The sequence below is a fragment of the Prinia subflava genome, chromosome 4 (assembly GCF_021018805.1).
Source record: "Prinia subflava isolate CZ2003 ecotype Zambia chromosome 4, Cam_Psub_1.2, whole genome shotgun sequence".
NCBI classification, from domain to species: Eukaryota; Metazoa; Chordata; class Aves; order Passeriformes; family Cisticolidae; genus Prinia; species Prinia subflava.
This window is the reverse complement of record NC_086250.1, coordinates 68,216,779-68,230,381: the sequence shown is the minus strand read 5'-3', so window position 1 is coordinate 68,230,381 and position 13,603 is coordinate 68,216,779. Positions and strand designations below refer to the sequence as shown.

Genomic DNA, 13,603 nt, shown 5'->3' with positions numbered 1-13,603 from the left:
TTACTTTAAAAGACAATGTAAGCTACGTTAAACACTTGCAACACACAAAACTACATTAAACGCTAACACCTTTCAAGCAAACAAAAATTCCTCCTTCAAATACATACAAATTGTATGGGAAGCTTAATTCAAAGGAGATTGATGTTGCTTGAATGTTTGAATTGAACTTGGCTAGCTCTGGAGCAGGTCCTAAAAGCTGCAGTTATTTAAGGCAAACTGCCTGTTTAAGAGCTTGGGAATCACTATACAGACAGTGTAAAAGGAGGTTTATTATTGCTAGGATGATTGTAGAAAATATTTCAATGTTTTCAATATTTAAACAATATATAATCTAGGAAGATTTTCTATAGTCCATTAATGTCAAATATTTTGGCAGGAACAAATATTGGTTCATACAGTGATATTTCTGTATGTGTGACCATTCAAGACGCAGAAAAAATTGCAGTACTCATAAAGACACAAAGGGCTTCTCCTAATTTTATTGACTAGATAGTGTATTTTGCTTTCTGAAGTTATACAGGAGGCGAAACCATGTGTTTTTCTTTGTCTTTCAGGTCCCTAAGCCCTCTGCACCTGGGACTTTTCATATTTTTCCAATGTATATATTTTTTCCAATCCTGTCCAAGTTTGCTCACAGTTTGGTTGTGTTTTGGGTTGAACTTCTGGCCCTTTCTGAGCCCTGCTCTATCCATTCCACCCTTCTTCCACTACCCAAGCCAGATTTCCTCCTGTTGCAAGGTCTGTAGGAGCAGATGGGTGAGAGAAAGTCTGTGAGGTTCTGCTTTCTGAATATTTTCCTCTAATAGTTGGATTGGCTCAGTGGATCTGGAGGGACCAGTTGGAAGCCAGGACCATCTGCACAAAAGCTCTACACTTTTGCATTGGCCAAAGGATCCTTTATATCCTCTGACTTTTGCATGGCTTCATTCCAGAAAAGCCATACAGAAGGAGGATTTCTCCTGCTATGACCTCTTTAGGGATGTCATATTAAAAGTAAAGGTCACTGAAAAACTGTTTCCAGCTCAAGGGAGATAGCTGTTTCTTAAAGATAACTACCCATTTTGAAAATGTTGACCTCAGGGACAAAAAACATTCAGCTTTTGTAACAATAATTCCATTGATAGTCCTAGTTATTTTAACACATAAAATTAGCTTGCTTTTTTTTCTTCTTCTTCTTCTTTTAACTAATAAATTAAACAACTCTGTTTAGCATTTTTAGAGAGTTGGCAGCAAGTGAGCCTGTTCACAATTCACACATTGCTCCTTCTCGAAGGAGAGGAAAAAGCAGTGCTTAGCAGTTAGGAAATGTGCTTATTCAGGTGGTAGAAGTGCACAACAATGTGCAAGTTTGGCCAAGTCTGTGCACAGTGTCAGTAGCTCTGTGTGGGCTTTCCATGACCAGTAAATGGAGGGTGAGGGGACTTTTTATTGCCTTGACCCCTCTGTGGATGGAAGTCTTCCAAGTGAACCTCAGTAATTTGGAAATAGGTATCCCATCTCCCTGCAATGTCAGTGAAGAGGGAGTCACTCCCAGGCAATGGTTCATCCTGCCAAGGCTGGGTTTAATCTGTTTTATGGATATTGGGAAAATACTACATGTATTAGGAAGAAATTCTTTGCTATGAGGGTGGTGAGACCCTGGCACAGTTTGCCCAGAAAGCTGTGAATACCCTGGAAGTGTTCAAGGCCAAGTGGAACAGGGCTTGGAGCAACCTGGTCTGGTGAAAGATGTCCCTTGAAGGGTGGGCTTTGGGCTTTGAGCAACCTGGACTAATGGAAAGTGGCCCTGCTCATAGCAGGGAGGTTGGAACTAGATGGTCTTTATGGTCTCTTCCAACCCAAATGTTCTATGAGTCATTGGTTCTATGATTCTCTTTTAGAATCAGATGATTTCTTTGCCCCCTCTCTCTTCTTTGACTGTAGCAAGACCCTGAGCGAATAACTTTTTTTTTTTGGACAAAGTTAGACCAGATGACTCCTTCCCACTAGGACTGAAGAAGTTTCAGCTGACAAAAGCACCCTTGCTTTGTGTGTTGATGCCAGGATGTGTTTAGAGCATGTATAACCTGAAAATAGGTTGAAATCCTACATAAGTCAATAAATGGCTTAAGGATGTTGGAATTAGGTGATCTTTAAAGTCTCTTCCAATTCAAACCATTCTATGATGCTGTGAACCTGCAGTCAGATTTAGCACATACTCTTCAAATACAGGGCATCAATTGTGGACTTAAAAGTTGGTTTAAGGGCTTTGCTCAATCAAAAACTAACTGGTCAGGGTAACTCAAGCACTTTTCAGATAAGCAGCTTTACTAAAAGCTACATAATATATATGGTTTGATGGAGGTGGCACTTAGATCTCCTGTCTAGTTAATTCTTAGAATATTGCTGGAATAGCCTGGCCCTCCAGACCTTTATACACATTTTGCCATCAGCATCCAAAATGGCAGTGTTAGCAAATAGTTGCTTTTTAGCCTGGAGATGATCAATTTCACCTTAATCCGCATTTTTAAGCTGCAGCCAGGATTTAATTCAGAAGGAATAAATCCTAATAATTGAGAAGGATAAAATTTCCAAAGCAAAGGAAGTCAAGTCAGTGGGAACTGCTTAGGAGCGATCAGATTTGGTTCTGATAATCACCACTGACTTTAAACTCTCTGTGCATACTGTGTCACTAAATGTAGCTGGTGCCTTCCTTTTTTAAGAATTTGTGCAGTAAGCAAATCTCAGCTATTTTCTAATATGATTTTATTATGGTTTTAGAAACCCAAGAGCTGATGAGGCCTAAAAAGTCTTCAGGAACGGCTTGTGACTCCCTTCCCTCCTCTACAAATACCCAATAATTCCAAATTTACAGTTATCACAGGAGAAAAGCTGCAGTGACTGAAACGAGGCAAATTACTTCATTGTATGAAAGTTTGTGTCAGAGGCAGCACAAGAAGTTGTAAAATGTAAATCTCGTGCTCTCAAATTTCCCGTGTTTTCACAGAACTGCATCTGTGACTGTGCAGCACTACAAAAATTTCCTGTGAATGTGCTAATAGGCCTTATGAGAATGTTCTATCACCATCCATCTGTCACTTTTTAACAGGCCTGATTGGCAAGCACTTGTAACAACTGACATCTGTTCTCACTTATTGATATGTAGATTTATGGTAATTGCTGTGAACAATAAGACACAAAATTACCTAAGGTGAACATTAAATTAAATTTTCATGCCCCTATCCTTATAAATAATTTTTTTAAAAATCTTAAGTTTCAAGTAAGGCATACTGTGCATCTGTTTTGTACATAATTTAATTGTTTTTTTAATCTGCCAAATAACAAAATGAAAGTTGAATTTCCTTACGATCTTGAATATTTGCCAAGCTGATAGCACATTGGTAAATACATGTTATTAAAAATGGAATCAAACTGTATTGTGAATCTGGGGTTTTTAATCATTTCCCTTTAATTCCCAACATTGTCTCCATCATGAAGATCAAGAGTTATTCCTTACCCAGAAGGGTTTTTTTTTCCTCTACAGAAGGATATTCATTTTTCATGTGCAGCTCTGCCTATGAGGCTGTTCCTCAGCGTTAAGCAATTTGCATTTCTTCAGAGAGAGGAGCATTTGCTGAGTGAGCAGCACTTTCAAATAAAATCCATCTACTCATTTGCTGTCCGTCTCTGTTGCGGGATTTGGGACTGTTTTAAAAAACTGTAGGATGTGAAATGCGTGAAGAGTGTGCGTGAAAGGAGAGAGAATGAGAGAGCAGATTCATCCCACAGAACTGCAGAATTGTACCTTAGCTGAGATTCAATTGAACCCAAAATCCCTTTTTGAAAGCAAAGTACTTTTGGGGTCTGGGACTTCAGAGCATTTGGTTTCCCTCCTCCAAGTTTGTGCAAGCAAGTGGGATGCTGACACTCCTGACAAGTTGATGGTAGAAACCAATAAAGAGGGAGCAGAGATGGTAAAATGCCTGGGGAACATGAAACAGTGATGACAGGACTTATTTTTCAGATGTTTGAGCAGACAGAGGATCCTAAAGTGGATGCATATTAAGTGATAAAACTGTTGACAAAATGGGCTCTAGAGCATGCTGAGTGACAGTGTGTGCCACGAGCCCTTGCTGACACTCATGTTTGGGTGCTCAGTTCTGTGGGGGTCTTTGCTGCCCTTTTCTCATTCAGGTGTGACAACAGCCAGCAGGTTCTCCTGCAGACACACAAGCTGACACCCTACAACATCTGCAGGCTGTTTTGTGACCAATGTCACCGCTGCAGTAAAACCAGTTGGGTGGGGAGACAACTTCATCACCACCAAGCTCTTGTTTGTTCATTTTCTCTGGGCATTGAAACTCATTTGCAAATTGATAAGTTCCTCCTGTGCTTATACAGAAAATGTTCTACTATTAAAAACAAAACAAAAAGTTTTTGTGGAATGAGGCAGTGGTGGTATTTGTTTTGCATCCACAGAGGTGCAAGGGTGATTCATGAGTGCAGAGAGAGCAGTTGTTTGCTCTGCTGCTTGTTGACTTTGTCTGGCCTAGGCTGTCCCCTAGAACTTTTCTGTATTCATCACAATTATTTAATCCTACCATGTATACCATTTAAAAGTCCAAAGAAACCCCCCCACACAAGAAATATAAGCTGGTTATGACTGATCCTTTTGTTGAATAACTAAACAGTGGGTGATAGAAAATCATTCCTCTGGAAGAGAGCAACCCACTGCTTTCCCAAATCCTTGTTATAGAATGGCACAAAAATACTGCCTCAGTGAAGATCAGCAATATTTGCTGGATACTTTGCTGAATTACTTATTCTCTTTATGAAGTACTAAGGTATATTATAATTAAGGACCCATATCAGTCCAGGATGAAAATGAATTCCACATCTCATTTTGAGGGTTACTGACTGCTTTGTTCACAAAGATTTGGGTCCCAGCTTAAGTCTTTTCCATCCCCAAAATCTTATTTGAAATATCTGCAGTCTTACTATCAAAGCAAGATAATTCTTCAGTGGGGAAAAAATACTTATACCCAAGGCAAGCCAGTAAGTCAGACAAGTAATTTAAAAAAATAAAACTGTGTTGTTTGGATACCTGAATCTCTATCTGAACTGTGCCTTGCAAAATAGTTTGGATTAGTAATGTTTGAGAAAAGCCTTATCTTTTAAGATGGTCTTTAGCCTCCAAAAGAAACCTTAAAGAGCTTTCTTGGTCACATAATCTCTCCAAGTGTCTTTTTCCCGTTCCAGACTATGAACTGGTGTATCTTGGATCAACTAAAATCTTAACTCCCACTATTTCAATTGTGTCACAATTTTAAAAGCACCAGCATCTGAACTGAATTTGAGCATTGACTGAGACACCCACATTAGAACCTCAAATGCTCACCTGAGGCCTGGCCTGCCTGTTAGAACCTGCTGTATTTAAATCTGGGGCTTTGTTCACAAATAGATGCTTATGTCAAGGTCCATTTCACAGTCCCTAATGCTGTGACAGTAAGAATTCCTCTTTATGGAGATTATTGATTGTACTAACCTGAGTCTGCAATACCTATGTTTGAAAATAATATCACTCTCCATTATTGCAGGAGTTCTGAATTCCTAGAAAGTACCTCTCCTTCATTGCATTTTTTTCTTCTCAAACATACTTACCAAGTATTGTATTTAAACTCTCTTTTTTTTCATTTTCTCCAAGTTGTTGTTAAGCTCCCCTGTTTGAGGAGCACACCAAGTGTGCCAGGGAGAAGTATCTCTTGCAGGCAAACTAACATTCAGAAAAGATCTGACAAGTTTCTAGGCATTCAGACTCTTCTTTGAGTGTTCCCCAACACTTATGCAGTCTTCCCAGCTCTATCACTAGGTCTGGAAAAGGCATTGCTCTTCCTACCTAACCTTTTGTGACTGTACTTGTATTATCAGGACTACAGGAAGATAATAAAACTCTTTTAGTCTTTTGGGCTTTTGCGGTTTGTCAACTCTATTGAGGCTTCAAGCCCTCACAGAGCTCCTTCATATGTCCAAACCCAAAGGATGATCTCTCATTTCCACCCAAACCATGTCTCAGTCCTTGTGTAAATGCCCAGTTTGAACATCACTCCTGGGGACAGCTGGTCTTACTCAGGGGATCCTGAGAAGGATCCAGTCTGGTTAATGCTAGCACCATCTCGTATCTGTATTTTAGCTCTTACTGAGGTATTTCACCTTAGAGCCAGTGCCCAAATACTTTATCTAGTCCAAGGTAAAAGTTGGGGTTTTTTTTAATTCCTCTGGAGAGACCAACTCCAATCCCTCTGATTTAAGCAAATGTCTGCCACTGGCAGATGATTGCTTAATCATCTTTTTCCAATTTCACTAAAGTTCTCTTTATTTCTTGTCCTCTTTTGCTTGCCATCTAAATTGAATTTAAATGCCTCCATTTCTTTAAGGTTCCCACCAAAATAAAGGTCCATCTCCCCTGCATCTTTTAAAATAATGAAGGGACAGATTGACTCAGTAGACTTGGCATCATAGTCCAGGGCTTACAGCCTGAAAATCCCTGTCTCAGTGATGGATCTGTGGTCAGGCTGATACTAATTTGATGTACTTAGTTCATATATGTTTTTAGAAATGAACCATCAAAAGGAAATTGGGCACAATTATTGGCTGTTGCACAGTGTAACCTTATTCAGAGGAGACATGGCAAACAAATTTTATTCATCCCAATTATATGACCCTGTCCTGAATGTGTTTTAAATGCTAGTTATCTTCTTTACATCCCCCATTGTGTCAGGAAATAATATTGTGCCTGACCTTCACGCAGAGTTTAAATGACTTTTAATTCTACACTTCCCTTAGAAGAGGCACAAACCAGGTTTAATTTTCCTGAAGTATAGGCTTGTGTCTTTGGTGCATTGTTTCAACTCCAAGCTAGGGAGATGAGAAATACTCTTCAGGAGCTGTAAGAGGTGGTTTGAGATTATAGATGTCTTAGGAATGAAAATAATTGAGTTTATTGGCAAGGTACACCCCAAGCTCCATGACCATTGAGAACAGACAGCACTTTTCGATGATTGTGATGATGGTGATGTTGATGATGATGACTATTACCTGTTTTAATTAACCCTATTGCTTCTCCACACAGGCATGAACGCTTTACAATTACAGAATTTGGCAACTTTAGCAGCCGCAGCAGCCGCCGCCCAGACCTCAGCCACCACCACCAATGCAAACCCTCTCTCCACAACGACTGGTGCTCTGGGAGCCCTCACGAGTCCTGGTAAGAGCAGAGGGCTGCTTCCAGCACACCCACGGGGCAGTCAAGGGGGAGGGGGTAGCTAAAATGCTGATTCCACCTTTAGTCACAGCTTCCGTGCTCGTGTAAACCGTGAGGAACCTGTAATAGCTGGATGTGGTTTTGTTGCTGTTATTTTCAAGGAAATAGCTGCTTTTTCAAGCGGTCCAATGTGGACGTGTTCACCTTTCCAGATTCATTTCAGGGGCCATTAAAGCCTAACAGACCCATCTTAAAAAACTCTGTGTGAAAATAACAATTGCATGGGGAAATTTAAGGTGAAATTACCTTTTCACAAAGAATTCAGAACATGACCAAATTCTTCCCATCCAAAGGAAAATCAGCTGAGGTGGTTCATTTTACTGATTCCCATCACATGCACATATTGCCTTTACCCTTCATGAATTTTTGTGAAGTCTTTTTTTTTTTCCCTTCTCTTACTGCATCTCAGTTGAGCTTTCTTCTGGTCCTGAGTACACAGTTACAGAATTGATATCAGATGTACAAGGAATACACCACTGACTTTGTTACACTAAGCAGAGGACAGATTTAGGGGGGCAAAAGGGACAGGATAAGAGGTGGAAATGCCTCCATGACCACCATGTGGATTTCCTGCCATGCAATGTCTAATGTCTCCAAAACCCTAGTAAGAAACTGGGGCATATTCAGAATCAGGTAACACTTCAGGATTTTCAGAATCCACAGAGAGAGATGTTGATTCAGTGTAGTTACTCTGGGTTTACAGTGATGTAGCTGAGTAGAGAATTTGGCCACTTATTGTTACATAAAGGCTGCAGGGTGTAATTATTTGCATCATGAAGTGTGTTTATTGCTGTTCTAAAAAACATTCATATTATTTTAGACACCACTAAAGAACATTTGTGTTTAATCTTGTTTAAGTGTGTATTTATCCCCCATGAAAAAGTAATTCATGGCAGATTGTTTGAGCTCATCAGAAAGGAAAACAGTCTTCACTGCACAATAGAACTGGGACTGAGTGTGGTGCTGGGTTTTAGTGCTAGACACGGCTCACATTATATTACAGTTTTATTGTTTGGTTGGGACAGAGGTTAAATGGAAAGAAGCTTGGCTGGTACTAAGTTTGTGCAGAATTCTCCTGTATCTGGCATGAGCCTCGCCTTGATCTAAAAATAATATTCATTAGGAACATCTCTGAGAAGCAGGTGGGGGGAAAATAATTTTGGCTTGTGGATGTGGTTTTTTGTTTAAGCCTGAGCAGTCTCTTTCCTCTGTCCTGGGGTTGGGACTTAGCACTTGGCAAAAGGCTATTCCCAGTGTCAGTGTTTCTGTGTTACACCTGTCTAAATGCCACCCATTTACAGAAGCAGAAATGCTGCATTTCATGCATGCCGTGTGAGATCTCTGCTGTTTAGCTGATAAATGTCTGAGCAGCCTTGTCCTCCCAAGACACATACAACATATCTTGACCCACACTGACAGGAGTTCCCAGGGCAACTCAGTGCACTGCACTATGGTGCAGAGGGGCTGGAAATTAATTCCCTTTTTCTTGGCTCTCTGCAGCACAGTGGCACCAGAATGTTCCTGTCATGCACTTTGTTTTGCCATGTGCACACAGAACCTGGATTCAACCTTAAGGCCCTGATTTCTCTCTTTCCCTCTCCAACAGAAGTCTTCTTATCCAGCCTGTCTGACTTGCTTTAACCTGATCTTGAGGATCCTTGAGTTACTGGGAGGTTTTATCTGATGTCCAGGTCTGCAGAGGCCCATGGTAGAGAGGTGCTTCCACTGGGCTGGGCAGATAAATCTTTGGGGTAACTAGAGCTTCCTATTGCTCAGGGTGGTATTGCAGAGCAGATACCAAGGGTTTTTCCAAAGAGGTTAATGGTTTTGGCTAGCACATTGAACTTGTGTTATTTTCAAAAAATTCTGGACATTTAGCCTTTCAAATAGTGTCTTCAGAATGTCAGTTGCCTTTGAAAATCTCATAGATGGTACCTGTACACAGGTGTTTCAAATATTGGACAGCTTGAGAAATCTCTAATAGGTCCACTGACCTATTTATGTTGCAAAACCAACCTAAAATCAAGCCTTGTTAAAATGTTCTTCAGCTTAACCTTCCTTATCTGGTTCCACATTCTCCACCCTATTACACATTTTGTAAACCTGAATAATATCTTCAATGATTCTTCTCTGCTCCATGGAAAATGAATTTAGTTTGATAAAGCTTTTCATAGTAGCTCAAAGTGTTTCCACTAAAACTTGCAATATGTTGGCAGAAAACATTTAAATCTGCCTTTCAGTGTGGAGATGTTTGGAGGCCTTAAGGGTATTTTTTTGCTCTAGTTTTCCTTTAATAGAACACTTCAGTTTGTTGTGTTTCATAAGTGTAAATTATTTTGTCTGATTTCAAAGCCTGCACTAAGCCTAGGAAGAAATGTTTGCATCTCTCCAGATAATGCATTAAATTAGAATTTCTTAGTTGAGAAAACAGCCCACATTTGGGGCAGTGCAAAGGTAGATGCTTACATTTAATCCTTTTCTTGATGTTGTTAAAGGCAAAATACTGCACAGAATGGAGATGGGCATAAGTGTGTGCCTTGAAGCATGGCAGCCACATAAATCATATCCATTTTTCTAGCCAGATATATCTCCCCTGAAGATCTCCCCTGAATCAATCTTTGACCAACCGCTCTTGTTCTGTCCTTTGTAAACATGTGTCATAGGAGCCCCAAAATATGGTAGCTTCAGTGAAAATTCGTCTTGAAGCTTAATTTTACATAGATAAGATTAGCAACCCTCAGTGCACCACACTAGAGGAGATGGTGGTCAGGCCAACTTCAGTGCATTGGCAACACAGAAAAATGGGCCAAGAGTGAGGAGCCAGGGGCACATCTGATATTTGAGGATTTCCAAACAAATGGAACTCCAGTGATCTTTCTCTCATCCATTCTGACTAAATAGCTTTGACCGCAGATGAGTCTAAGGACACTCGTTCTCCTCCATGTGTTAAATACTTTCTCTTAGGCTTGAAAGAGTATTCATTCAGAAAGAACAGAGACAATACAATCCCCCAAACTATTAATTTTTTTATAATTGTAAATTTATAATTTCAATTTTGCATACCCATGGAAGTGTCTCCCCACAGCATTGTTAGAAATGATTTTTTAAAAGCCTTTGCTTAAAAAAACATGAAAGATTAAGCTTTCATTTTAGTAAAAATCCCTTCAGGCAATAAATAGGTTCTTTTGTCTCTTGGCCCTGGAAAAAAAATTAAAATGGTTTAAATTGCCTATGGTTAAAGTAACTGTTTCTTGCAATTATCAGATGGTAGTGAATAAAAATTAAAATGAAATCATGAAAGACTAAAAACCAGGTAAAGGCATATTATGTCTTTCATGAGTTTCTCATGGGTCTTTTGAAGACTCATTTAATCATCTTTCTTGTCTTTTATTTTGATATGATAATTGTTTCCTTTATTTACTTTAATCACCTCTATTTAGTTAATTAATTCTTCACTTTATTTTCATTTCACTTGCTTAGGATACTTAGAAAAAGTATCTTTAAAACAGAAAGTTTTAAAGGCAGGTAGCAGTACTATTTCATACTATTTTAAAGGCAGGTACCTGTAGCATTTCATAACACAAGGATTTGGGCTGGGGTAGCTTTTACCTGACTCCAGGTTTGTCTCATGCGGTTCGTCTCAGTTCCTTTTGGTTGGGGACCTGGAAGTTTGCATTTCTTGTAACTGGGAAGGGATTTTGGAGGGACTATCTCAACTGTAGGTATCCACACTGTAAATATCCCAATTTAGGTGGGGACCTGGAAGTTTGCATTTCTTGTAACTGGGAAGGGATTTTGCAGGGACTACCTCAACTGTAGGTGTCTACACTGTAAATACCCCAATTTGGGCAGGATGAATCCCAGCTGAGTGTAAGGAACATTATTTCTCTCCTCCAGAGACTGTCCTTGACACATCCTGTGAATGGATCATCGAGCAAAGAGCTTGCAGGGAGGCTGCTATGCCAGAGCCTACAGAGATGCAGGATTCATTCAGTGGGTGGTGGGAACGCCTGGAGGTGGATGTGAAGGAGGGACATATAAGCTCAGAATCAAAGTATCAGTCTCTAACACTGTCTGACATTTCAAGCTGACCCACTACCCTAATTTTCCCAAGGGTAATAATGTGTATTCTGACTGTCCTGGGTGGTACAAGGCTGGGTACAGCACTGTAAAATGTGGATCACTCAGAGCAGGTTGGTGAAAGCCATGTCCAGTCAAGGTCTGAGTATCTCCAAAGATGGAGATTCCACAACCTCTGTGAGATCGTTTCAATTTTGTTTCTTCAAATTCACACATAAATGTTTGCTTCAGTAACCAGTAGGAAAGCCCTACTGTGTGTAAATGAAGAGACGAAACATCTAATTATATATCCAAATTTATCTGCATGAACATACACAATGTAATTTCTGAGCTGTAGGGGGATAGAATTGCTAAAACAGAAGCTAATTCAGTTTCAGACTTAGGAGCCTTCATTTTCCATGACATTTTCATGATTGTTTGATTCTCTAAACTATTATTTATTCACATAGCTGAACTAGCTATTCATGCTTCAATAAAAAACTCTTTAGGTTTATCTGCTGTGTAAACCTAAGAGGAAATATTTGGGGAAAAAATACTGATAGGGTAGAAAGTGAGGCTTTTTTCCTTTAATGACCTCTTAAAATCCAGCACAGCTTTTGTCATATTATATCAGTATTCATCCATTAACTCTTACGCTGGAAAAAAAAATTCTCCTAAGCACAAAGGTCTAAAAATACTCCTTTTCAGACAGATGCTGACATTGAAGAATAACAGTCCCCAAAAAAAGGAAGACTATGAAGTATAGAATAAACTGAAAAAGAAAAAAAAAAGATTACACTGCCTTTCCTGTAAGAATTAATTAATTCTTTTCCTCTGCCCAAAGCAGAGAATTATAACTTACAGCTATCATCTGTGGCTCATTATTTCTCTACCCCCTAATCTAGTATGAAGATTGTCTTTCTTAGTTGAAGGTGTTCATGTTGTGAGCACAATTGTTGAAATGGTAGAGATTTCATAGAATATACAAGATGCTTCAGCTGAGAAGCAGTGGAGAATGTTCAAATAACCATTCTTAGAAGATTTGCTTTTTGTTCACTTCAGTACAATACGTTTTTCTCCAATCAGTGGTGCAAGGCTGCCACCGTGACATTTTGTTAGAGGCCAGTACACCCACTGAGATAGTTGTGATTTGCTTCCAGGATGATCCAAAAATAACCTTACCAGTAGGTGTGTAGGAAGGTCTGACAGTTTGCTAAAGACTGAATTGAAGGAGATGTTTCATGTTGGAAAAGATCGGTTTAAAATGCAGAATGGCACTCATCGTGCTGAAGTACAAATTGATTATTTTTGTGCCATTTCATGTGGAATTAATGCATGTTCCGTTATTGTAAAATCATTTAAAATAAGCTTTATTAGTTTTGCAGAACACAGAAAACTTCCCTAGTATGATTTTCATTGTTTTTAGGATAAAGATACAGTTGATAAATACAAGACATTAAATAAAGGTTTGAAACCTTAAATAAAGGTTTTAAAATACAGTGTACGTACAGTACACACACTTAACACAAGCATATGTTTTTAAATTTTGTATTTAAGTCTAGTTATATAAATAGCATTGTTACCTTAGTGCTTGGAGGACAGAGAATTTCAATTCCTTAACACTGACCTCAGCATCAATATTTAAAAAAACATGTTTTCAAGGAAGCTATGGAAGAAAACCTTAGCACACCCACATCCCAGTGCCTGTTATTGGACTGCATAGTTCAAGGATATTTGTGACAGGACAAGTGTATTTCTGAAATGTTGTGTGTCAGCTGTCTTACACACATGGTGTTAAATTTCTGAGTCTGTGGTTAGGCTCCTAAATAAGTGAATTGATTTTGACTGCTCTTACTACCCAGAGATTATGCTGCTTCTTGGAGAGATATATTGGGTACTAAACCCAATCTGATAATTAGGCCACCCTTAAGCAGGCATGCAAGCACAAGTTGGAGCCAAAAATAGGAAACTGGGCAGGTATTTTTGACCTGTATTTGTATTTTTAATAATGCTTCAATGTGGCTTTAAATTACTAAAGAAGAAAAGAGGTGGAAGTGGGGCTAAGAATCTCCCAGAGTCCCAGTACAGTAAAAGGAGAGGATGCACATGAAGCCTCCCTGGAACAGCACTGTCTGTCCCTGGTGTCCTCATTGGAAAAATGAGCCAGTGATAACCTGAAGGATGCTGATGGCAGCAGACAGGATATCACATTGCTGTTTGCATATTTGTCCCTTAAAATGTAAC

The 13,603-nt window shown here is 39.3% G+C and overlaps 1 protein-coding gene across 4 annotated transcripts in view; it reads left to right on the top strand.

The window, feature by feature from the left end:
- Positions 1 to 13,603, top strand: part of CELF2 (CUGBP Elav-like family member 2) — a 376,801-nt gene that overhangs the window by 328,946 nt on the left and 34,252 nt on the right. For all 4 annotated transcript variants that reach the window (XM_063397060.1, XM_063397061.1, XM_063397062.1 and 1 more), the window contains one exon: positions 7,109 to 7,243. In XM_063397060.1, coding sequence (XP_063253130.1) covers positions 7,109 to 7,243 — 135 coding nt within the window. The remainder of the gene's footprint in view (positions 1 to 7,108; positions 7,244 to 13,603) is intronic.